Consider the following 26,977-nt stretch of genomic DNA (forward strand, 5'->3'; position numbering starts at 1 on the left):
ACTAAACAGATATAGCGTAGAGGCAATTTACATGGTGAATTGTGAACGATGAAACTGTCTCCTGAGAAGTTCAACCTTGAACCTGGATATGCCTGCGTGCTGTGTAGAGCAGCAGTATTTTTAGTCGTAGGTCAGGGCTTTCGTTACACACTTTTGCGTTCTTAAAATGTGATTTGTAGGCGGTAGAATGAAATTGTTTATATCCTTGAAGTCCTTTATGGTTTATTCATAAAAATTTCACACATTTCTGTGTAACAGACCTATGTCGACCTGATAAACATTATTTAAATAAATATCTACAGAAAAAATTTCAGGTCTTGTAAATACAGGAGTAAAGTCCAATATTATGGAAAAATATTGACGACACGAAAGATGTTTAAAAAACATTCAGTGGCTGAACTGGGGCTGTGTACGCCCTCTCCTCCCTTTCAACTTTGAATCACTTTTTTTTAAGATCTGTTAATAAAAACGTCAGACTACGTCGGAGTTTGTCATCTCCTCTAACAGCAGCCAAGTGCTCAATGTGACTGTTATATCCCGCGCTATGCAGTGATCTTAAACACAATAAAATATCAATTTTCTTCCATCGCTTCCCGGCCTAAAGAAAAAGACGGCAACCTTTTAAGCTTAGGTGCCCGCAAATGGTGCCGGAAGAGAGCAGCCACCCGCTCCTGAGACCTAGGGCATTGACTTTTTATATGTTTTACAGATTTGACTCACTTCTAGGAATGTTTTTATTCTACAAAAAAGTAGATTTATTACTGTGGAGTGGGGCAGGAAATACTGTGACTGTAAAAATAGCTACATAATTTAGATTTGGCTGCTTAACGAATAATTATGCCATTTCCTTGGAGCGGCGATAGCTTCTGTTGCTGACTTGCAGTCAAGGTGGGTGCGTACCTTTTCAGAACAGAGCCGAAACAGAACTCTCAAACTTTTCTCTGTGGCTTGCCCTACTCGATCACCAGCATTACATTGACAATGTTTACGTTGTACATGGCCGATATCAGTCTCCTCTGTACAACGTAATCAGACCAGTAGTTTCCCTTTCGTCCATGGAGGAACAAAACTCGTGGTGTCTTGTTGAGACTACGTTCAGTTTCACATCGCACGCTGGTTGTAGTAGACCTGAACAAAATGACCATGTTTCTTCTGTAGGTATGGTCATCTATGCTTCGTCTGATAACCCATATGCAACAGTTGGAAAGAGAAAATGCAATTTTCTGCCCTGAAAATCAGCATGCACTCTCAAAGTTACAGGATCTGTAATGTTAGCATGGCAAATAGGATTCAAAATGGGGAGACGGTCTTCGTCCAGTCCTAGGTATTAGGAGTCGCTGATACAGTCCTAGCTGAGGGTGGTTTTTGGAGATTTACCACAGTCGTCTAGTCGAGTGCTAGGACCGGGTGCACTTTACCACAAACAGTCCAAAAAATGTAGCCTCCAAAACACACTAATTAAATTTAAATCATGGATGCTCATATTAAAAAATAGCGGCCAACACAATAAAGCAACAAATGTATTAACTTGGTAAGATGAGTAACTTTATAAACAAAAGATTAGCGAAAGTTAAAAAAGTTTATTTCACGTTTCTCCTCTTGAAGAATATTAATGAATAGTGTTATTTTCTAAGTGTTTTACTGATATTAAACAGAATTTCAACGACAGTTCTGCCTTCATTATTTCACATTTTTCATTTTCAGCGTCGATCTAACATTATTGGTAAATGAATAAAAATATCTTTTGCAAATATTATCTAGCTTTTTTCCTAACTCGGATGACGCCCTGAATTTAATGATATAAAAATGTAATACATAGTACATTGCTGTCCATACATTTTTAAGAATAATAACTTACAATATATAAAATCGAAGTGCGCATTTGACAATATCAGAATTACACTTAGTGCTGCGACTGTGAACATGGTCTGCAGTTTTTGGTTGTGCGAACGTATAAATAAAGGGGATGATACTTTTTTTTTCAGCTGTCTTCGTATACGGTCAGGACAGTCAGTGTTTCTATTACTTTCTCTTTAGTGGAGAGTCATTCCCTTTCTGTCGTTGCCTTCCCTCAACTTCCTGTGGTTTGTCGGTCGAACCTGTGGACCCAGGAACTGTATTCAATTTATTGCTGACAGCAGGTATGACTGGGCACATACACCTGGCTGGAATTCTCTCTGCAGTCTGTCACACCGCAACTGCATCCATGTGGGCTAACCCTCAAGGGAGTAATCGGAAAGTGTCCTGTGTTAAACCATTTTCTAGAAAAAATGGCTCAAATGGCTCTGAGCACTATGGGACTTAACTGCTATGGTCATCAGTCCCCTAGGACTTAGAACTACTTAAACCTAACTAACCTAAGGCCATCATGCACATCCATGCCCGAGGCAGGATTCGAACCTGCGACCGTAGCGGTCGCGCGGTTCCAGACTGTAGCGCCTAGAACCACTCGGCCACCCTGGCCGGCCATTTTCTAGAATTCCTTGCCATTTTGAAGCCTGTTTTCGTGGTACTCTATTTTATGAAAATTATCTAAGAAGCTGTGAAATTGCCTTACTTAAAAATATAAACGCTTTTAGTGTAATATGTTTTAAAGGGAGTGGGGCACTTATGACCCTCCCCCCTCCCCCCATTGATCTGCGCGAGCCTCTAGAGGCCTCCGCGGTACTGTGACACGGCGATTTCAAAGAGTATCAAGACTGCAGACACATACGCGCTATTAAACAAAACTCGATTTATTAAAATTTTTTTCTATTACTAAAGCTTGGTGGCTACTGCTCAGGGGTCACGTGTTGTTAGCCGAACATGCCCACATCAGACCCGGCGACCGGCTGGTTGCGCCCAGCATCCAGTTGTCCAGCGCAGGCACGGAGTGTGAAGGGCCGTGTGTGGTCGGTTGCAGGTGCTGCAGTACAACATGACGGGCGGCAAGAAGAACCGCGGACTGGCCGTCGTGCTGTCCTACCGGCTGCTGGCGCGCCACGAGGAGCTGGCGTCCCGGAACACCGAGCTGGCGCACATCATGGGCTGGGCGCTCGAGATGGTGAGTACTGACCACTGGCCGCAGCTCGACGCCAAAGTAACGGCGCCTTGTTTACTGGGAATCTCGCTACGTCGCTCATTCGGAAAAAAAGTGAAAACCATTATGAGCCCAAAGGTTATTATGAACACAACAATGGTTTACTAGAATAGCTCTACCGTAGGTGGTATGCCATTATCTTCCTTCGACCTTTCTGCTGATTTACCCAGCCAGGTTTATAGGAACCAACTGGTGGCTCTCTATCTTCCACCATAACCGAGTCCATCAACATGAGGTAGCCAAGGAGGTGGCAACGTGGGTTCTACTATGCCAAAACTGATTGGTAGCTACAACAGAAAAACACGAATAATTAGCAGGAGTACAAAATAAGAAAGTATTTATTACTTAAATTGTTGTAGTCCATGATCTGTGGGTTGACAATTATGAAGACGCGACTAGACTAAGCATCTGTAGAGTGGCATAATTTTCAAATCACATATCTTGCAGTGACGAATTAATACCTCGTAATCTTGAATGTCGAATGCGGCGAATTTGAAGACTAGCTTGGAAGTGAACTACAAAGACTTGATGGCAGCAACTGCTGAGCTGCAGACGATGACTGACTAACATCGGCGCTGGCTGACCACTGAGCGCGGCTACGAACTGCAGACTGGCACAATTGCACTACTCTCCTGCTGCACGTGAAGTGGCCTAGCGGCGCCTCCCGGCGAGCATAAGTACTGCGATTTTTTTTTTCTTTATTGTTATTTGAACACCTTATGCAAAAGGTGGGCCGGCAGCGGCAAAATTACGCTGCTCTTCGGCCACAGACAGTACAAATAGAAACAAGGAAGACACAGAAAAACAAAACATATTGGTAGACAAAAAACAGTAGGCATATGAGTAAAAACACGGAGCCGTTCACAGGGGTAGTAAAATAAAACACTACACGAACACTAAGTACTGCGACTGGCTGTGTACCCTTTGGCTAGCACAGCCGTTCTTCTGTTCCGTTTATCGAGAGAATCGCAGTCGGGTAGATCTCTCAGGCGGCGGTGTGGTCGTATGACGGACGACATCACATCAACAGTTTTACAGGGACCAATATCCAGTTACGCATATTTCACATCAAGACGTCATTGCGAAAGGTGAAAGATGAAAACTAGAATCCCAACATTTTGGAATGGCAGTCTGAGACTTACCCACTGAACCAACGATCGACGTTCAGGGAAACGAACTTACAAGTGAGACATGGCGTGGCACGGTATGACGTTGCTGACCGAACGAAATGGTGCGGTGGTAAGCACAATGGACTCGCATTCCGAAGGACGACGGCCCAAATCCGCATCCGCCCATCCAGTTACAGGTTATCCGCATTTCCCTAAATCACTTACGGCAAACGTCGGGATGATTCCTTCTAACTACTTATCGAGTCCGAGACTGTACTATCTGTCTCTATCGACCTCGTTGTTGGTAGGATGTTAAAGCCTTGTCGTCCTTATTGTTTAGTGTGGCGTTTTCATTTGCAGCGTTCGAGATGTGCCAGACTTTAGAGGCAGAACTATACAGACAGAAGAGGGTTCTAAACTGAGTGTTTTGAAGTATGGAACCAACGGTTGTAAATAAATACAGTGGAACGTCATTTACCCGGATTAAGTGGGACCTTAGTTCATCCGGATAATCGAAAATCCGGAATGTCTGAAGAAAATGTAATGACAGGAATCAAATGCTTTAAACACACATGTTATATTTATTTTCACATAAAGATACAAATTGTACAATACTTGGGACCCACTCCGGCGAAGTAATACATACACAAACATTCCCCGTCAATTAATCTGTCTATTAGTGAATACCGTATCAAAATCACTAAAGTTGTTCCTAAGATTAGCTTCCACATACAAATTGAATAACATAGACGGGGCGTAATATGTAGAGAAGACATGTATTGACGTATACGTAGATTATGCTCAATTTCTTCTCTGGAGCTCCAACATCTGTTTACTTTGCTGCTTTTCCCGGCCGATACGGCCTCCTCTGTAACTGAATAGCACGTAACTCCCATCATTAACCCGTATTGTCATCCAAATGCCAATAAATTACAAGATATATATTACATGCTCATCATTACTACAGTTATAAACTATACACCCAAACATTCCACATGACTTAGTTTTTCTATTAGTGAATACCATATCAAAATCCCTACAGTAGTTCGTCAGGTTACCCTTGGCATCAAGAAAATGTTAACCAGAACGAAACAGCAAATTTCAACACTAAAATAATCAGTAAGTTTCTTTTGAACCAGATTCGTATGTCGTTTATGTGCAACACGGTCACGTAGGTTCAAATCAAATGGCTCCGAGCACTATGGGACTTAACAGCTGAGGTCATCAGTCCCCTATAACTCAGAACTACTTAAACCTAACTAACCTAAGGACATCACGCACACCCATGCCCAAAGCAGGATTCGAACCTGCGGCCGTAGCAGTCGCGCGGTTCCGGACTGAAGCGCCTAGAGCCGCTCGGCCATCGCAGCCGCCACCACGTAGGTGTTTCATCAGTAATAGTTCGGCCGAAGTCGTTTCCGCCTGGAATTTCAAGTAAACCATTAATCTGTTGAGCTGCCTTTGCACGTACCATAATGCCTTTAGATTGAGTGCCAATTTCGTCAGCTAGTTCGTCGGCACTATCGTCATTGTCTGCAGACGAACACTGTCATTTCGCAGCATTCTCAATAAATGCAAAAACTTCCATTTATTGAGCTGCAGTTCACGTCGCTACAATGTACTCCGCATGAATTGGTTCAGACGGAGATTAGTTCAGTGGTTCATGGTGTGGGTTCCTGGTATCATGTCCTAGTTCATGAACCATGGGCAACATATGAGTGGCCAAGTAAGTGGTCCTGACCAGTTACTTTGGAATAAGGCTGGGCATCTCGGACATATTCCGAGTCGGAGCCACCTTTATGCTCAGACGGCAAAGACTACCAAATACACCGGTTAGTCCCTCAACCGTTAGGGGTAAAACTCAATGGGACCCGGGGCAAGTAAGGCTAGCAACCTGCTTACCTGGTACTATATATATGATGAAACTTCCTGGCAGATTAAAACTGTGTGCCCGACCGAGACTCGAACTCGGGACCTTTGCCTTTCGCGGGCAAGTGCTCTACCAACTGAGCTACCGAAGCTCGACTCACGCCCGGTACTCACAGCTTTACTTCTGCCAGTATCTCGTCTCCTACCTTCCAAACTTTACAGAAGCTCTCCTGCGAACCTTGCAGAACTAGCACTCCTGAAAGAAAGGATATAGCGGAGACATGGCTTAGCCACAGCCTGGGGGATGTTTCCAGAATGAAATTTTCACTCTGCAGCGGAGTGTGCGCTGATATGAAACTTCCTGGCAGATTAAAACTGTGTGCCCGACCGAGACTCGAACTCGGCCCCTTTGCCTTTCGCGGGCAAGTGCTCTACCAACTGAGCTACCGAAGCACGACTCACGCCCCGTACTCACAGCTTTACTTCTGCCAGTATCTAGTAATCACAAACTCCTTTTTTAAACATAAGAACATTCACCGGTATACTTGGGAAGGCAGGGGAACCAGATCTTTCATTGACTACATAATAACAGATCAGGAATTCAGGAAGGCTGTGAGGGACACAAGTGTATTGAGGGAATTCTTTGATGTCACTGATCACTATTTAATCAGCAGTGAAATTGGTATTGTGAGGCCGAAAATACAGGAGGTCAGGTCCATGTGTAGGAGGATAAGAGTGGAGAAACTTCAGGATAAGGAAATCAGACACAAGTACATAACAATGATCTCAGAAAGGTACTAGTTAATTGAATGTAGTCAATTGCAGTCACTGGAAAAGGAATGGACAAGGTACAGGGACACTGTACTAGAAGTGGCCAAAGAATGTCTTGGAACAGTAGTGTGTAAAGGTAGGATGAAGCAAACAGCTTGGTGGAATGACACAGTCAAGGCAGCCTGTAAAAGGAAAAAGAAGGCATATCAAAAATGGCTACATACTACAACTCAGATAGACAGAGAAAGTTATGTTGAAGAAAGAAACAAAGCTAAACAGATAATTACAGCATCCAAGAAGAAATCTTGGGAAGACTTTGGAAACAGGTTGGAGACCTTGGGTCAAGTTGCTGGAAAACTATTCTGTAGTGTAATTAGCAGTCTTCGAAAGGGAGGTAAGAAGGAAATGACAAGTATTTTGGACAGGTCAGGAAAACTGCTGGTGAATCCTGTTGATGCCTTGGGCAGATGGAGGGAATATTTTGAAGAGTTGGTCAATGTAGGTGAAAATACGATCAGTAATGTTTCAGACTTCGATGTACAATGGGAAGGAATGATGATGGAAATAGGATCACATTTGAGGAAGTGGAGAAAATGGTCAATAGATTGCAGTGCAATAAAGCGGCTGGGGTGGATGAAATTAAGGCGAAACTCATCACATACAGTGGAATGTCAGGTCTTAAATGGTTACACAGGATAATTGAAATGGCCTGGGAGTCGGGACAGGTTCCATCAGACTGGACGAAAGCAGTAATCACACCAATCTTTAAACATGGAAACAGAAAATATTGTAACAACTACAGAGATATCTCTTTGATCAACGTTGTGAGTAAAATCTTCTCAGGTATTGTAGAAAGGAAAGTGCGAGGATTAGTTGAGGACAAATTGGATGAAAATCAGTGTGGGTTTAGGCCTCCTAGAGGTTGTCAGGACCAGATCTTTAGCTTACAGCAAATAATGGAGAAGTGTTACGAGTGGAATAGGGAATTGTATCTATGTTTTATAGATATAGAAAAGGCATATGACCGGGTTCCTAGGAGGAAGTTATTGTCTGTTCTACGTGATTATGGAATAGGAGGCAAACTTTTGCAACCAATTAAAGGTCTTTACATAGATAGTCAGGCAGCAGTTAGAGTTGACGGTAAATTGAGTCCATGGTTCAGAGTAGTTTCAGGGTTAAGACAAGGCTGCAACCTGTCTCCACTGTTGTTCATATTATTTATGGTTCAAAATGGTTCAAATGGCTCTGAGCACTATGGGACTCAACTGCTGTGGCCATTAGCCCCCTAGAACTTAACAACTAGTTAAACCTAACTAACCTAAGGACATCACACACATCCATGCCCGAGGCAGGATTCGAACCTGCGACCGTAGCAGTCGTATTATTTATGGATCATATGTTGAAAACAATAGACTGACTGGGTGAGATTAAGATAGGTGGTCACAAAATAAGCAGTCTCGCATATGCGGATGACTTAGTTGTGATGGCAGATTCTATTGAAAGTTTGCAAAGTAATATTTCAGAGCTAGATCAGAAATGTAAGGACTATGGTATGAAGATAAGCATCTCCAAAACAATAGTAATGTCAGTGGGAAAGAGACATAAACGGACTGAGTGCCAAATAGGAGGACGGTTTCAAGTACTTAGGATGCATATTCTCACAGGATCGCAACATAGTGAAAGAACTGGAAGCGAGGTGTAGCAAAGCTAATGCAGTGAACGCTCAGCTACGATCTACTTTCTTCTGCAAGAAGGAAGCCAGTACCAATACTAAGTTATCTGTGCACCGTTCAATCTTTCGACCAACTTTGTTGTATGGGAGCGAAAGCTGGGTGGATTCAGGTTACCTTATCAATAAGGTTGAGGTTACGGATATGAAAGTAGCTAGGATGATTGCAGGTACTAGTAGATGGGAACAATGGCAGGAGGGTGTCCACAATGAGGAAATCAAAGAAAAACTGGGAATTAACTCTATAGATGTAGCAGTCAGAGCGAACAGGGTTAGATGGTGGGGTCATGTTACACGCATGGGAAGCAAGGTTACACAAGAGACTCATAGGTTCAGCAGTAGAGGGTAGGAAGAGTCGAGGTAGACCAAGGAGAAGGTACCTGGATTCGGTTAAGAATGATTTTGAAGCAATAGGCTTCACATCAGAAGAGGCAACAATGTTAGCACTGAATATGGTATCATGGAGGAATTTTATAAGGGGGACTATGCTCCAGACTGGACGCTGAAAGGCATAATCAGTCTTAAATGATGATGATGATGGAGATTAGTTTGACTAACTGTCGAGAAAATGCGGACACCTTCAGTGAGAACAATTCCCATCCCCTCTTACAACGTGTAAACGTCCTAATCGAACAGATCGTTAGGAACCCGGTAGAGAAATAGTGCTGAGACTTCATACTTTATCATTTTATTCATTTTGCGGCCCATGTCAAGTGCACACCTAATCTTGTGCAGCAGGGAACTCCTATGATACCCAGCGAGATCCAGAACATCGTGCAAAGTATTCAGCCGGCGTGGCGCTGCATAATGCACCAGTCCATCTTGCCAAGTATTCACCCGGCGTGATGCTGGATAATGATCCAGAACATCATGCCGCTGGATAAAGCTCCAGTACATCGTGACAAGTATTCAGCTGGCCTGACGCTGGATAATGGTCCAGAATATCCTGCCAAGCATTCGACCGTCGTGACGCTGGATAATGCACTCTTACGAGAAGATTTTCAATTTCAGAGCGCCTTATGTAGATCACCGCGTCATAGTAGCCCAGACTGAGATGAGATGAGGTGTGTTGATTATTACCAAAGTTATTGAATAAACCCGCAAGAATTAAGCAGATATAATGAATAGAAAACATGACAATAAAAGTGACGTGACAGCATTGCCGTTCCTTTTCCGGACTGGTGCATTTTGCATTACAAAGAGGAGTTTATGAGAGCAATTCATCTCAACAGCAAAAGTGTAGGACATGTTTAAGGTAACAGATTACATTGCTTGAAAATAACGCATACGTAAACAAACGATTATGTAGATGCTGTGTCTATACATAACAGAGAGATGGTAGCTACTACTAGATTCAAACAAGATAAAACAGTTTTGATCCGAGAAAATAACGTTGAAGATAAGTAGTTTTGACACTCTTCAAGGTGGTGTGTCGGTGCAAAACATGTAAATGCTTTGACTCTAATTTCAAGAACTGCTTTGACTTCTTAGGATCTTCTCTGGCAAATATTTACTTCCATTACGAGCTATATGACTCCATTATAGGTGTACGTCCTCTGGCACTCTCAATCAGGTCTCTCATTATTCGCCTATGCGGTTGGCACAAAAGGAATGACGGATAGTGTATTTTTTAAGACTTAGTTTCTAATTTCCCTTGTTTCTTAGCTGTCGTTTAGACAGGTAATGTTGCCCAGACCAATTCAATAACTTAAAAGACGGTGAGCAGGAGCCGATCCATGACGTTAAACAAGTTGGTCCTCATTTTCGCAAAAGCTAAGGGAAGGAAGCCTTGCTAGAATTTAACTTTCCGTCGATATTGAGGTCGTTAGTGACGGAACATTAGCTCGGGAGGAGGGCCAGCATAGGAAACTACCGAGGTTTCATTAAAAGCACCATCCCTGTTTTCACTTGAAGTGTGTTACGGAAACTACCCTACTTTGAAGAGAATGAAGTAGAGAGAAGAATTTGACAGAGCTCTGAAGGACCTAAGTCGAAATAAGTCCCCTTGAGTAGGTGACATTTCCTCAAAATAATTTAGATCTTTCGGAGAGTCAGCTAAGACAAATCTATTGTAGCTTTATACAGGCTGGTGATAAACTCCCATACTTCTAAAGAAGACATCTGCTAACATGTGTGGGCATTACCGAGCCATCGGTTTTGTAAGTCGTAGTTACAAAATACTTATTTACAGAAAAGTGAAAAAAACAAGTAGATACCGATCAATTTGGGTTCCGGCGAAGAATAGGAACACACGAGGCCATACTGACCTTAAGGCTTATCTTACAAGATGGACTGCAGAAAGACAAAGATACGCTTGTGGCATTTGTAGATTTATAGAAAGCTCATGAAAAAGTTGATTGGAACGCACTTGAACTTCTGAAGGTAACAGGGAAAAACACAGGAAGCGAAAAGTTATCTACCATCGGTTACTATTTGTTTTCCGCCTTGAGATTACTGCAGTTTAATTAAAGAGAATTATGCCAGACACGTTTCGCTGTTGGAAATTTTTGGTAAGTTCCTTTGGGACCAAACTGCCGAGGTTATCAGTCCCTGGGATCACACAGTATTCAATCAAATTAAAAGGCGCCTTAAACAGCACGGCTACCCCGCGCGGCTGTCGCTGTTATTTATAAGGCATCTTCCGCGTTTATTCTACAAATTGCTTATGGTGTTTCTTTATGTGTTCTCCAAACCACTTCTTCTTCCGTGGTTGCTAGCAGCGGCTGACGTAGAAAGACTTCGATTCACATATGCACTTGGCAGTTTTTGCCATTCTGCAGTATTTCTTCCGCTGCATTTGTGTTATTTACACTTACACGTGCGTGACAGTTGATACGATAAGATCTTAAATCTGTCCTACCACACAGTATACGGATTGTAATGTATGTTACTGCTGTCAAGTCTTAGACGGTGGCAGTTCTTGATAACGTCTGACATACTGACGCACAGTTTAAACATGGAACTGATAGGATAAAGAATGTACTTGTTTTTTTCTTATTTCAAAGATCTTATTTATATATATTTGTGACATACATTCCCATATGAAAATTAACCTTTTTTCGACAATTGTTATATGAAGGTAGAATATACGAATGATATAAAATTGGAAAATAATTCAATGTAACAAGTCCAATTTTGCATGCAGGGTGTAGACTGCCATCTAAAATTATTTGGTTAACATACTGTTGAAATTTTGTATATACATCTTATTCCGTAAATCTGTTCATTAAGTGTGTTGTCGGGTAGTGTTGTAGTACAGATGCATATTTCAGTTTCTTCTAGCATATTTAATAATCTGCCTTTCTCTGCTTTATGAAGAATGGCGATGTTTTTGTTAATGTCATTATCAGAACGTTTGAATTCTCTTAAATGAGCGCCGAATGCTGAGTGATTGATTTTATGAATATTAATACGTTCTCTAAATCTCGTTTTAATGTATCTCAGTGTGAACCTAATATAAACTTTATTACATAATGAAATAACAAAAGACAAGTAATGTACTGTTCCGTGTTTATACTATATGACAGTTACGTCAAACGTCAACAAAAAAATTGTCGTTGCATAAGACTGTCAGCAGTAATATACATGACAACCTGTATATTGTGTGATAGGACATAATTCACATCCTGTCGTACTAAATGACACGCATGTCACTGCTATAAAGGTACATAATATAAGTAGACTTAGACAACTGCTGCTAAAGTAGTCAATTTATAGGCATCGATGAACGTCAGTGGTTTGTTCCTCTGTATCATATGCCACTGATGATGGTTTATAAACGCGAAACCCAGTTTTAGCAAATAAACGTTTCTAGGGCAATTCATGCTGTGTAGGACACGTCCATTAATAAATACTGAAAGCTACAGAGCAACAAGCATTCAAGATTTGTACTGAAAGTATTTGTATGATATGTAGCCTTGTATGGAAGCGAAATGTGTACAACAAGCAGACAGACTAGAACAGGATAGAAGTTGTATTGGAAGATTTTTCAAATGGTTCAAATGGCTCTGAGCACTACGGGTCTTAATTTTGAGGTCATCAGTCCCCTAGGACTTAGAACTACTTAAACCCAACTAACCTAAGAACATCACACATATCCATGCCCGAGGCAGGATGCGAACCTGCGACCGTGGCGGTCGCGCGGTTCCAGACTGTAGCGCCTACAACCGCTCGGCAACCCCGGCCGGCCGAAGATTTTTCACACAAAACAATACTGTGACGTGTTATGTAATAGAATTGTCAGATTCAATATCATAAAAATATATTTTCATTATTTTTTGTATTTTTTCCACCCTTTGTACTTTGGCGAACAAAATTTTTGGAAGGGTGTGCCGGAAGTGAAATTATAACATGTAAAGAAATCAGTTTTATTACAAAAAGGTTTAACTGGACTGCAAATGATTATAAGCATTAAACTAAAGTAAGTACAACTAATACAGCTTAGTAGTTATTTTGGTTTATTTAATCTCCGCCTTATGCAAAACATAATTTATTTTTCCCTTTTTTTTTTTTTAAGGAAACATGTTTCGACACCTACGTGTCAAATGTAGTAGGTGGAATTTATTTCTATAAAATTAATGCATAATGCGTCGTTATTTATCTATTCTAGGCCAAAAAACTGTAAATGTACATTACGTTTATTTTGTTTTGATTCTTCGTCTGAAAAACACGGTGCTAGGTTGGGCTTTTGGTGCCCTTCTTTCACCGTTTTGACAGCATTTCATCTGCACAGTAGTCATGAAGAAACAACTTTATTTCTGAAAAAAATTGTGTTTTGCCTAAGACGTAGTTTAAATAGACCTGATTTAAAAAGCAAACACAGAAAAAACGAAAAAAATGTTCTCGGGAAAAAAATGTTTCTTATTTTCTAAAACATGTTTCATGGCCATCCCTTTGATTTCTTGTCAAGCTTTAAGTATGTCACGTAATGTACTTCTTGAAAATGAAAATGTCTCACTCGCGTCCCTGATTATCATTTCAATAAGCCGGATTTTTTCTACGATTTTTGTTGTGTAATGACTCCTCCGTATTTGCTTTTTAAACAAAACATAACTTTAAAAAATGATTTTTGAGGTACCTGTTTTGTCTGTTACTACACGAAATTACTTTGCCCGATACGATCCGAACGTAATGCTGTATTAGTTCAAAGTTCCCGTTGTTACTGTGCAAATCCCAAACAGCTGCCCTGTTTGTCACACTTGTTTTTCCGCAAAGTACCTGCTTGCTCTATGTACACTGGCTGAAACCTGTCGGAAGCCGTTTACCACAAACTTCGCAAGAAAACAAGATAGTGCCTTATCTCTCCCTCGCAGTGCATGAGATTTTCCTCTAAAGCATAAAATACTGCCTGCAAGGATGCATACTTTTCTCCCGAAAAAATGCGCTTAATTGAGCCAGAGATTGCTAAACACAGTTTCAGGTCGCACCGTTCTTGCAACTCGAGGACGTCATCTATCAACGTACTTACATTCTGAGATTCCTAAAGATCCCCTTTCTTCTCTAGCTCACAGTGGAAATAGACTGTAAACACAACCGTTTTGAATACTGGCGGCAGAACAAATTACCAGCTCGAAAATATTACAGAAATCAGGAGGATCCAAATCCGCAGGATGCACGTTAATTTCCAAACTTTTCTGTATTGTCTTAAGGATTCAGGTAAAACAAGACATCTGATGTTCTACACTTAATATGGACCCATTACAACTGCTGGTACCCGTGATGCATCTTAGTTGGGCGGCGTAATGGTTAAGACAACAATCCTGATTTCGATTTCTTGCACTTTCGCTAAGTCAATTCAGAAGGACTGCAGGATGCGTACACTAATAAATCTACGACCGACTTGCTGTCAGCCCTTCAAATAAGCTAGTGTACTGTCCCTAACGACACAGGCGTCGACGAGACGAAAAGCGGGATCATACCTTCATCCAGAACGAGCTGCTCCAGTGAGTGACACACTATTTGATTGGCTGACTCAAATTTTAGCCATTCTGATTTACATTTCCCAGGGGCCCTGTAAATCACTCTACACGAGTTCTCCATTACTCATTCAAACAGGCCACTATCAGTTGTTCACACAGTCGTTAACCTGCTTTGACAGCCTCTTCACGTAGACGGGACTTTAAAACTTAGCTATAAAACAGCGATGGATTACTAGGCATCATTTCTGTACAATAATGCAATATATTATAACTATTATTTTAATGTCGATTATCTCTTAGCGTCCCGCAAGTGTATGAGTTTCATTTTATTAAAAGTAATTCGATACAATTCCTCACTGTCATCTAATGAACGAATTACTAGCGTACGGAATATTATACCAGTTTTGTGACTGGACTGAACAGTCCACAGATAGTAACAGACAGTGCGTCGTTCTTAACAGAGACAAAAAGTATCTAGGGGCGTACCCAATAGGAACGTTACAGGACTTTTCTTGTTCACAATATACATGAATCTTCGTACATCCATAGTTGAAATGGAGGACAGCGGGACGTCAGCTGGAATAAATTTGTATTAAAAATGAAGAAAAATCCTCCAGCTGTATTTAAGGTGTCGATTTTATTTTGGTAACAAGTTTCAACGTCATAGCAACGTCATCGTCAGGCCCATACACTTGTTGACGTCAACTGCGTGTGGCTGATACTACAAGTCAGTGGTGAGATACAGACGTACTCCGTGTGGAAGGTGGTTAGTTACGGACTTCTTCGCGCAGCAAGCATGGTATTATGCTAAACGGGTATCTTCAACCTGCTGCATCAATGCTTACGGCGATTTTGTCTGACTAGCATACGGATTTTGGACTGTACGCCCTTCGAACGGAAACGTATTGGTCTCCGCTTATAAATACAGAAGTTGCAATGGTAGGAAACTGTAGCAAAATTCAAGATGATCTGCATGATGCACGTATTGGTAGTTGCCCGTCAATGTAAACAAGGGTATCTTCTTGCGCATAAATAAGCGAAAAGACTCGTTGTTTTGTGATTACATGAGTGCGAACAGTCACTGGAAGCAATCATATCCATTAAATATATCGAAGTTGTGTATGGAGCGATTTATAGTGAAACGTCCACTTAAAACTAATCGCAGGGAAGGCAGACGTCAGATTGATGTTCCTAATTCATGTCGTTAGTGAAAATAGGTGTGAAAATTACCGAACTATCAGTTTAATAAGTAACGACTACGAAATAATAACAGGAATTCTTTACCAAAAAATGGAAAAACTGGTAGAAGCCGCCCTCGCGGAAGATCCGTTTGTATTCTGGAGAAATGTTGGGACACGCGAGGCAATACTGAATCCACGACTTGTCATACAAGATAGCTTAAGAAAAAGCGAACCTATGTTTATAACATTTGTAGACTTAGAAAAAGCTTTTGATGATGTTTACCGCAATACTCTCTTTCAAATTCTAAAGGTGGCAGGGATAAAATATAGTGAGCGAAAGACTATTTACATTTTGTACAGAAACCAGATGGCAGTTATATGAGTCGAGGGGCACGAAAGGGAATCAGTGATTGAGAAGCGAGTGAGACAGGGTTGTAGCCTGTCCACGATGTTATTCAATCTGTATATTGAGCAAGCATTAAAGGAAACAAAAGAAAAATTTGGAGTAGGAATTAAAATCCAAGGAGAAGAAATAAAAACTTTGAGGTTTGCCGATGACATTGTAATCCTGTCAGAGACGGGAGAGGACTTGGAAAGGCAGTTGAACTGAATGGTGGACAGTGTCTTGAAAGGGGAATAAAGATGACAAAAGCAAAACGAGGATAACGGAATGTAGTCGAATTAAATCAGGTGGTGCTGAGGGAATTAGATTAGAAAATGAGACACTTAAAGTAGTAAATGAGTTTTGCTGTTTGGCAAACAAAATAACTGATGACTGTCGAAGTAGGCAGGATACAAAATATAGATTAACAACGGCAAGAAAAACGTTTCTGAAGAAGAGAAATTTGTTAACATCTAATGTAGATTAAAGTGCCAGGAAGTCCTTTCTAAAAGTGTTTGTATGTAGTGTAGCCATGTTTGGAAGTGAAATGTGGACGATAAACCGTTTAGACAAGAAGAGGATAGAAGCTTTTGAAATATGGTGCTACAGAAGAAGATTAGATGGGCACAAAAAAAATGGTTCAAATGGCTCTGAGAACTATGGGACTCAACTGCTGTGGCCATTAGTCCCCTAGAACTTTAGAACTACTTAAACCTAACTATCCTAAGGAGATCACACACATCCATGCCCGAGGCAGGATTCGAACCTGCGACCGTAGCACTCGCACGGTTCCGGACTGCGCGCCTAGAACCGCGAGACCACCGCGGCCGGCGGGCAGAAAACGTAACTATTAGGAGGTGGTGAATAGAACTGGGGAGAAGAGAAATTTGTGGTACAACCGGACTAAAAGAAGGGATCGGTTAATAGGACACATTCTGAGGCATCGCCGCACGGTGTAGCCGAGCGGTCTAAGGCATCTTGTCACGGTCCGCTCGAGTCCTCCCTCGGGCATGGATGTGTGTGTCGTCCTTAGCGTAAGTTAGTTTCAGTTAGATTAAGTAGTGTGTAAGCTTAGGAACCGATGATCTCAGCAGTTTGGTCTCATAAGGCCTTACCACAAATTTCCAATTTTCTGAAGCATTAAGGGATCACCAACTTAGTACTGGAGGGAAGTGTCGGGGGTAATAGTAAGGAGATTCGGAGGGTTGTAGATTGTAGTAGTGACTCGCAGATGAAGAGGCTTGCACAGGGTAGAGTAGCATGAAGAGCTGCATTAAACTAGTCTTCGACCTGAAAACTGCAGCAGCAACACTGAAAACACGTTTTTCTCTGTGCTTGTAAAGTCAAAGATACGTTTTTTTCGACGCGTCTGAATGCACACGACGCTGTAATGTGAGTGAAAGTAAGAAGGAAGGGAGGACTCACTTCAGCGACTCAACAACAGCGAGGTTCGTTACTGACGGAGCACAGTCTAAACTGGAGAAAGATGTGGACGAAAAACGGCTAACACCTCATATTTGGAAACATTTCAATATTCGCCTGAAATAATTTAGGAAAACTATTGGGAAGGTAAATCAGGATGACGGGACATGAGTTTGAACCCATGTTTGTATTTATTATCTTATTGGTAGACAATAACAATGAGCACATTAGCCGGCCGAGATGGCCGAGCGGTTCTAGGCGCTACAGTCTGGAACTGTGCGACCGCTACGGTTGCAGGTTCGAATCCTGCCTCGGGCATGGATGTGCGTGATGTCCTTAGGTTAGTTAGGTTTAAGTACTTCTAAGTTCTAGGGGACTGATGACCTCAGAAGTTAAGTCCCATAGTGCTCAGAGCCATTTGAACCTTTTTTTTTTTTTTTTTTTTGAGCACATTACTATACACCGTAAAGTTTATTTCAGTCAGTGCTCACAAAGCTGTATAGTGGCTGTGCCGGGTAGTACGCGAAAACGAAAAAAACTAACTTCCCGATACTGCCTATGTTTATTTTTGATCCAACTAAATAATAAAATATTTGCGTTCTTAACGACGTTGACGTCTGTAAAAATTTCACTCTACGCTCGTTTTTATTACTAATTGCATATCCAGGGCATCAACACCTAGACAGTGCAGTAGTTGCGAGGAAGGGCCGTGTGGACGGTAAGCGGCCCGGCACCTCAGGTTAACTATTCTTGGGAGAAGGCCGCATGAGCGCTCACACGTTCCCCACGTGTCCCCCATTGCTGCTGTTATCAGCAGTGGAACGCTTTGTTTGCGCCTGCCGAGTGTGCGACTTACGTTTCAGCGGCAGCCAAATTTACAAGCTTTGTCTGTCGCGAAATGATTACAGGCGCTCTGAAAGCGGAAAAACAGGTTGTGCTGGGGTTATTTCCTCGTCCACGAAAAGCTACGTGATCTACTTTATCTGCTCCATCAAAACTACAAGTTTTATTGCTTAATTTCAAGTACAGCGTTCAACATGTCCTTATATGAATCTTCATCTATATCTGCACGAATATTCTGCAATTCACACATTGACAGAGGGTTCATTGAGTCACTTTCAAACTACGGGAGTTGGACAGAAATATGGGCACTGCGAGAAGTGCATGCTTGAACATAAATGCAGATGCTAGCGAAGCCTACAGATTGCGCTGTTGTGTTTGACCACACTAAGTACCTGTGCAATATATTGTGAGTACTCGTCTTGATCAGAACAGTTTTCTGTGTAGTTGTGAGTACATTATGTCGGTGCTAAGTGAATTCGGACGGGGCAAAATCTTTGGTGCTCGCGTGGCGGGTGACTCCATAACCAAGGAAGCCAAAGTGTTTGGTATTTCAAGTGGCACATTATCGACTATTTATAACGCGTAAAGGGAAAGCAGAAAAACATTCCCTGCCAAGTTGCAACACGGTCGAACGTGTGTGTTGAGTGATCATGACAGACGGCCATTGAAGAGGACTGTGGCGAAAAATATGGGAAAGACAGCTGCAGTACAATGCCCCACTCGCGAACCCTGTCAGCTCCAAAACAATACAAAATGACCTCCATAAGCAGAGAACGGCACGCGAGCTGGAATTCCAGAACCACTCATCAGCGACGCAAATGCTCGTAACAGGAAAACACAGAACCGAAGCCATAAAACCTCAACTGTGGAGCAATGGAAGTAAGTCATTTGGTCGGCTGAGTCTTGTTTCACGCTTTCTCCAACTCCTTGCCAAGCTTCGGTCCCAAGACTGACGCAAGAAGGGGCTTCGGGAATGATTTGGTCAGCCGTATCGGGGAATTCCACGGGCCCCGTCGGTACCCTGCAAGGATTATGTGACCATTTTGGCTGGTCAGCTACCTCCCATGGCACGCTGTTGGTTCCCCAATGGCGATGCTGTGTTGCGAGACGACAGGGCTCTTGTGCACAGCTCGCATCATTATTGCGACGATGAATTGTCGCATCTCCTATGCCCAACACAGTCGCCAGATCTCAGTAATAGGTATTGAGCCTTTGTGGTCTGCTTTGGAGAGAAGCGTACGTGATCGCTATCTGCCTCCACTGTCGTTACCTGAACCTTCCACCATTTTGCAGGAAGAATGGTGTAACATTCCACTGAAAATCATACAGGTCCTGCATTTATCCATTCCGAGCGGGCTGGGAGCTTTTTTGAATGTCAAGATTGTCCTACATCGTATTAGTATGGTAATGTACTGCGTTTGTGCTGTTTCTATATTTTTGAGGGTTCCAGTGCTTTAAAAATACTGCACACCCGTTTAAAAACTACTATCGGTGATTATTATTATTTTTTTTTTTTTTTAAGAAGAGATGTGGCCCCTCCACGCCCGCATCAACGTGGTGACCGGACCAAAAGTTCTACTGTCACGTCCGTCAACATGTTAGTTATCTAATAAGTGGATCACAGGATGCTGGGCTGTGATGTTATCCGTGCGTCTGGGTAAGACTACGCATTAACACGGTCCATCAGGCGATAGATAGTGGACGAAACGCGAATGAGGGTAGCAATTTGAAGAGCAGAGGGAGAAAAGTGCCAAGGATAGTGGACGAAACGCGAATGAGGGTAGCAATTTGAAGAGCAGAGGGAGAAAAGTGCCAAGGATAGTGGACGAAACGCGAATGAGGGTAGCAATTTGAAGAGCAGAGGGAGAAAAGTGCCAAGGCTTTTGCCGTGGGAAAAAACCTCTGCGACAGTGGGATGGGTAGTAAGAGCAGTAGTGGCTTACTAGCTGCGATAGTTCGTGCAAGGTTGGATTTGTTAGTATGGGTATCATGCATTATTACCGTGGCAAGAGTGGCAATGTATCCCAGTTTCTGCAGCCGCTGCATTCCTGGGACAATCAAGATCGTTATACAGTAGTGGGAGATCGGCCATAGATCATGTCACTGTGTGGGGGATGTGTGGAGCTTGTCTGCATGCAGTGTACGGTACGGCTTCCCTGCGTGATGCCAGTTATTCGGCAGAGTGTTCCAGCTGGATATCCAGTAATGACGACTGATTAACAGGAGCTCACCTATACTGTTGTGTTCGCTTGTGCTTGGCCATAGATGTTAGGTCCTTACAAGTATGTCTTTTGGTCTTTTGTTTCCATCTATGGTTGTGGCCGTAGTTCCCCAGATTCAGAATAAACAGGTTCTGCGAATGTCTGGAGTTTCTGTATAGTCTTGTGGTGAGTTTGTGGATTACCTCCGTGAGAGTCTCAAGTCGGTATTCCCGGTGAAGGTTCGCGATGCGTGTGTATCGTGGAGCATTGCTTACGATTTTGAGTGTTTTGTATGAGCTGCAGATGGCGCAGGCGTGTGGGCGCAGCGTATCCCCAGACAGGGGCTGCGTACGTCATCAGGGGTCGAATAAGTGTCATGTACATGGACCTCGACACCCTTCTGTTCAGTGTGCTACGCCTGTTGAGCATAGGGTAGAGCTGTTTGAGCCTCGCGCTTGCTCGGTTGGTCACGTGTTGTATGTGGTCCCCCCAGAGTAATTTCCGGTCCAGCCAGACACCGAGGTATTGGACTTTCTCACGGAAACGTATTGGGCGTGCATGTAGAGTTATTGGTCTGCAGTATCGGTGTTTGCGCAGTTTCTTCGGTCTTCTAGTGAACAGAACGGCTTCGCACTTGTCGACGTTTACTCTAACGCGCCATTTCTCCAACCGAGGCTCAGCCACTCTGAGTGCAGTCTGTAAGCGTGACGTAATGTTTGACGGTTTCCAATCTTGCGCCAGGATGGCTGTGTCGGTTAACATCCACACAGAGCCCGGGGCCAGCAGCACATATAAGCCGCGCCCTGGGTGGTCCCCTGCTGGCACAGCGCGGCAGGCAGAGTCCGCGTGTGCGACGGCACGCACGCCGGGCCTCCTGCACACCTGGGGCCTGACTTCCCGCGCGCGCCAGACAGTTCTCGCCTCGAGTATCACTCGCTGTCCTCAATCCTCCTCCGACGTTCTCACACACGCAAACCTTTTTAGCACATTGCGGCACGCCACTATTTGCGTTTCTCACCTGGGAACTGTGGGCTACTCGTATTTCGGAGGGCAGAAACCCTGTCCCCACAAACTGAAGCCATACCATAGATGAGATGGATTCAGACCACTTATGTGAGGTACGGTTGCAATTACTCCCATTAAATCATTCAAAAGATATCTCTCATTGATACCTTACACGATTCTTCTGGAAGAGACAGAGCCGTTCCTTCTTCTGTCAAAACAGAAAAACAACTACCTCCCCAATTTTCGTTTTGTTCATAATGGATACGAGGTCGTCGTTGTTACAATCAGTGTTAAAATTTCGGCTCAACCATCTTTCACGGCGTACAACCACTAAAATAGATGCGTTTTGAAAAAGCAAACCTCCATCTATATGAGTCATTAAGATGTACATCAACGTAGTATTAGTAAAGACAAACTAAATCCTTGGCACAGAGTGGTATACAAGGTGTTACAAAAAGCTACGGCCAAACTTTCAGGAAACATTCTTCACACACAAAAAGAAAATATGTTATGTGGAAATGTGTACGAAAATGCTTACTTTCCATGTTAGAGCTCATTTCATTACTTCTCTTCAAATCACATTAATCATGGAATGGAAACACACAGCGCCGGCCGGGGTGGTCAAGCGGTTCTAGCCACTACAGTCCAGAACCGCGCGGCCGCTACGGTCGCTGATTCGAATCCTGCCTCGGGTATGGATGTGTGTGGTGTCCTTAGGTTAGTTAGGTTTAAGTAGCTCTGAGTTCTAGGGGACTCATGACCATAGAAGTTAAGTCCCATAGTGCTAAGAACCATTTGAACCATTTTTGAAACACACAGCAACAGAACGTACCAGCGTGACTTCAAACACTTTGTTACAGGAAATGTTCAAAATGTCCTCCGTTAGCGAGGATACACGCAGCCACCCTCCGTCGCATGGAATCCCAGATGCGCTGATGCAGCCCTGGGGAATGGCGTATTGTATCACAGCCGTCCACAATACGAACACGAAAAGTCTCTACATTTGGTACCGGGGTTGCGTAGACAAGAGCTTTCAAATGCTCCCATAAATGAAAGTCAAGAGGGTTGAGGTCAGGAGAGCGTGGAGGACGTGGAATTTGTCCGCCTCTACCAATCCATCGGTCACCGAATCTGTTGTTGAGAAGCGTACGAACACTTCGACTGAAATGTGCAGGAGCTCCATCGTGCATGAACCACATGTTGTGTCGTACTTGTAAAGGCACATGTTCTAGCAATACAGGTAGGGTATCCCGTATGAAATAATGATAACGTTCTCCATTGAGCGTAGGTGGAAGAACATGGGGCCCAATCAAGACATCACTAACAATGCCTCCCCAAACGTTCACAGAATGGTTCAAATGGCTCTGAGCACTATGGGACTTAAGTACTCTGGTCATCAGTCCCCTAGAACTTAGAACTACTTAAACCTAACTAACCTAAAGACATCACACACATCCATGCCCGAGGCACGATTCGAACCTGCGACCGTAGGAGTCGCGCGGTTCCGGACTGCGCGCCTAGAACCGCTAGACCACCACGGCCGGCGTTCACAGAAAATCTGTGTTGATGACGTGACTGCACAACTGCGTGCTGATTCTCGTCAGCCCACACATGTTGATTGTGAAAATTTACAATTTGATCACGTTGGAATGAAGCCTCATCCGTAAAGAGAACATTTGCACTGGAATGAGGATTGACACCTTGTTGGGTGAACCATTCGCAGAAGTGTACCCGTGGAGGCCAATCAGCTGCTGATAGTGCCTGCACACGCTGTACATGGTACGGAAACAACTGGTTCTCCCGTAGCACTCTCCATACAGTAACGTGGTCAACGTTACCTTGTACAGCAGTAACTTCTCTGACGCTGATATTAGGGTTATCTTCAACTGCACGAAGAATTGCCTCGTCCATTGCAGGTGTCCTCGTCGTTCTAGGTCTTCCCCAGTCCCGAATCATAGGCTGGAATGTTCCGTGCTCCCTAAGACGCCGATCAATTGCTGCGAACGTCTTCCTGTCGGGACATCTTCGTTCTGGAAATCTGTCTCGATACAAACGTACCGCGTCACGGGTATTGCCCCGTGATAATCCATACATCAAATGGGCATCTGCCAACTCCGCATTTGTAAACATTGCACTGACTGCAAAACCACGTTCGTGATGAACACTAACGTGTTGATGCTACGTACTGATGTGCTTGATGCTAGTATTGTGGAGTAATGAGTCGCATGTCAACACAAGCACCGAAGTCAACGTTACCTTCCTTCAATTGGGCCAACTGGCGGTGAATCGAGGAAGTACAGCACATACTGACGAAACTAAAATGAGCTCTAACATGGAAATTAAGCGTTTCCGGACACATGTCCACATAACATCTTTTCTTTATTTGTGTGTGAGGAATGTTTCCTGAAAGTTTGGCCGTACCTTTTTGTAACACCCTATATATTGCTCACATCCTACATTTGAGAATGAGAATAATGAAACTATTGCCTACAAGTACCTGAATAATCTCGAAATTCTATTTATTTGTATTTCTCTAAAAGAGAGATAAAAGAGCGAGCACAACAGGAATCCTCGAAAGCGTAGCTTTGTTTGTATCCTTTTCACAGTTACAGCACCAAGTGGTTTGGGAAACTGCTATTCATTACGATGCACGATGGTCAATTGCTATTAATTACGATGTACGATTTTATTTTTATTTAGTAAGCAGATTGTCTAGATGTCGTGTTATCTACGCATGGTCTGTGCCCATCGCACCGAAATTTATTAGGTAGTTCGGCGTTCTAAGTGTGCGATCAAGAAAGGAGCGAAAGGAAGGAAGGTAGGAATCAAGATATCGTGCGAACGTCCTTTTCGACGAGGGGATCATTAGAGACACAGCACAAGTTCGCATTGTAGCGGGATGGAGACGGAATTTGGCGGTGTTCTTTCGAGAGGAACCGTCATTGACTTTGCTTCAAATTACTTAGGAAAATCACAGAAAACACAGATCTGACTGTCTGGATGGGGATTTGAACAGCCACCCCGCCGAATAGGAGTCCATGGTTTTAATCGCTGCAGCCGGCCGCGGTGGCCGAGCGGTTCTAGGCGCTTCAGTCGGGAACCGCGCGACTGCTACGGTCGCAGGTTCGAATCCTGCCTCGGGCAAGGATATGTGTGATGTCCTTAGGTTAGTTAGATTTAAGTAGTTTTAAGTTCTAGGGGACTGATGACCTCAGATGTTAAGTCCCATAGTGCTCAGAGCCATTTGAACCATTTCTTAACCGCTGCGTTACCTCGCCCGATAACCTCGAACGAGTGGATGCTGAATCACATCTCTTTACTGCACACCAAGTGTTAACCGACCACACTGCTTTGCGCCATTGTGTTTGTTGGCCACTTTACGCTTTGGGCATAGTATTCAGTAAGGAAAGGAAGGAATATTAGGATTTAACGTTACGGCGGCGTTGAGGTCATTAGAAAACGGACACAAGATCGAATACAGGTAGAAGAGGTAGAGCAGGAAGTCGACCGCTTCCTACGTGAAGGAACCTTCCTGGCATTCGGCAGCCGCAGGAAGCACGTGGAAGTAACGCTATTTGTATTACACACTGGCGAAAAAAATGCAACATCCTCAAGATCAAGGTCATTTTATTGACGAGTGACGTGACAGGTAGATCGTCATTGTTAACAAATTCAGACCAAATGAAATATACACAGCACAGTTAGGGGTGCCCAAACTATCGCATCAGTAGGCTCTCCCGACAACGCAGGTGTTTTCTCTCATGCATACAACCATAAAGGTGCCGAATGGCATCCTGCGATAGATTGTCTCGAGCATCGTGCACTGTTTGTTGCAAACTGACATTGGTTCTTGCAGGCCCTGGGGAACGAGTAGGATCTCGCCTCATCATGTCACATACGTCTGCAGTTGGCGAGAGATCTGGTGAGCTTGCTGACCAGGGCAGTTGCACGCTACGAAGAGCACATTGCGTCGCAGCAGCTGTCTGTAGACGTGCATTGTCCTGCTGAAAACGCACATCACCTTCCTGGCTCAAACGGCTCTGAGCACTATGGCACTTAACATCTGAGGTCATCAGTCCCCTAGAACTTAGAACTACTTAAACCTAACTAACCTAAGGACATACACACATCCATACCCGAGGCAGGAATCGAACCTGCGACCGTAGCGGTCGCGCAGTTCCAGACTGAAGGGCCTAGAACCGCTCGGCCACAACGGCTGTCTCACCTTTCCGTCGAAGAAATGTCAGTAGCACGAGGATAAATCTGTGTAATGCAGTGTGCACTGGTTACTTTACACTGCAGAAATACCAAATGTGACCACGAATTGTAACTGATGGCCGGTCGCTCCATGAAGCTTGGTTGGGACCTGTGTGTCGTGGAGGAATGTACCCATTCTTGGCGGCGCCGTGGTATCAGTGGAAACCTGGCCAGAGTCATACGTGATCTTAGTCCTGCCGCAAGCAGATGGTTCCCAGTGTTCCTCGATGACACATCAGGCGGAAAATGTGCCCAGATTTCTTCCGCAGATGATTTTCGTTCGGCCACTGCTGCTCTCACGAAAAAATGGTTCAAATGGCTCTAAGCACTATGGCACTTAACATCTGAGGTCATCAGCCCCTAGACTTAGAACTACTTAACCTAATTAACCTAAGGACATCATACACATCGATGCCAGAGGCAGGATTCGAACCTGTGACCGCAGTAGCAGCATAGTTCCGGACTGAAGCGCCTAGAAACTCGGCCACAGCGGCCGGCGCTGCTCTCACAATGCGTCGATTTGAATGTGTGTCTGTACTACAATCTCTTCCTGAACCTGGTCTACGAGAGTGGAAATTTTGCACAGACCACTGTTGAAAGCAGTGGCACACGATCGGTACTTTGTGCCCAGCGTGTGCAGCAATCCGTCGTCATGTCCATACAGCTACCCGCGGGCTCACAATGCGACACCGTTCAAATGGTTGAAGCTGTTCATTAGGAGTACATACTCGTCGGTGAGACACGGTTGTACCCTGGATCCAATGTTGCAAATGCTCCTCACCTCTAAACTCAGTTCTGTTACTGCCTGCAGAGTCAAACCACAGGGTGCACAGATGAGTCTCCTGGGCGCCATCTGATCGGCGATGACCGTGAAAAATGAATCACTAACGCTACAAACACTCGGTAAGCACACATTATACCCTGGTGTCACTCAACGCAATCCTTGAGGTTGTTGTATTTTTACCGGTGGTGTACATATAAGAAAATATTACGCAGAAGGTTTTACATTCAGAATCGAATTTCAGTATGCATGTTAGCGAGAGGCTTGTATTATGCCTCATGTAGAAACGAAACACGCCTACAAGCATGTGACGGAATTCGACAACGGCAAAATTGTGGCCTGTCGAGAGTGCATTTTATCATTCCGTGGTACCGCTGCTCGCGTTGGTCGGAAACCCACGACATGCGACAACGGCGTTAATGGGATCAAT

General features: G+C 43.6%; 1 protein-coding gene and 1 long non-coding RNA gene across 2 annotated transcripts in view; one reads left to right on the forward strand and one right to left on the reverse strand.

The window, feature by feature from the left end:
- LOC126272190 (farnesyl pyrophosphate synthase-like) overlaps positions 1-26,977 on the forward strand; it is a 246,943-nt gene that overhangs the window by 76,534 nt on the left and 143,432 nt on the right. Inside the window, exon 3 of the mRNA XM_049974868.1 lies at positions 2,903-3,043. Coding sequence (XP_049830825.1) covers positions 2,903-3,043 — 141 coding nt within the window. The remainder of the gene's footprint in view (positions 1-2,902; positions 3,044-26,977) is intronic.
- LOC126272192 (uncharacterized) overlaps positions 1-26,977 on the reverse strand; it is a 133,237-nt gene that overhangs the window by 58,369 nt on the left and 47,891 nt on the right. The window lies entirely within an intron of this gene.

This window comes from Schistocerca gregaria, chromosome 5 (assembly GCF_023897955.1).
Source record: "Schistocerca gregaria isolate iqSchGreg1 chromosome 5, iqSchGreg1.2, whole genome shotgun sequence".
NCBI classification, from domain to species: Eukaryota; Metazoa; Arthropoda; class Insecta; order Orthoptera; family Acrididae; genus Schistocerca; species Schistocerca gregaria.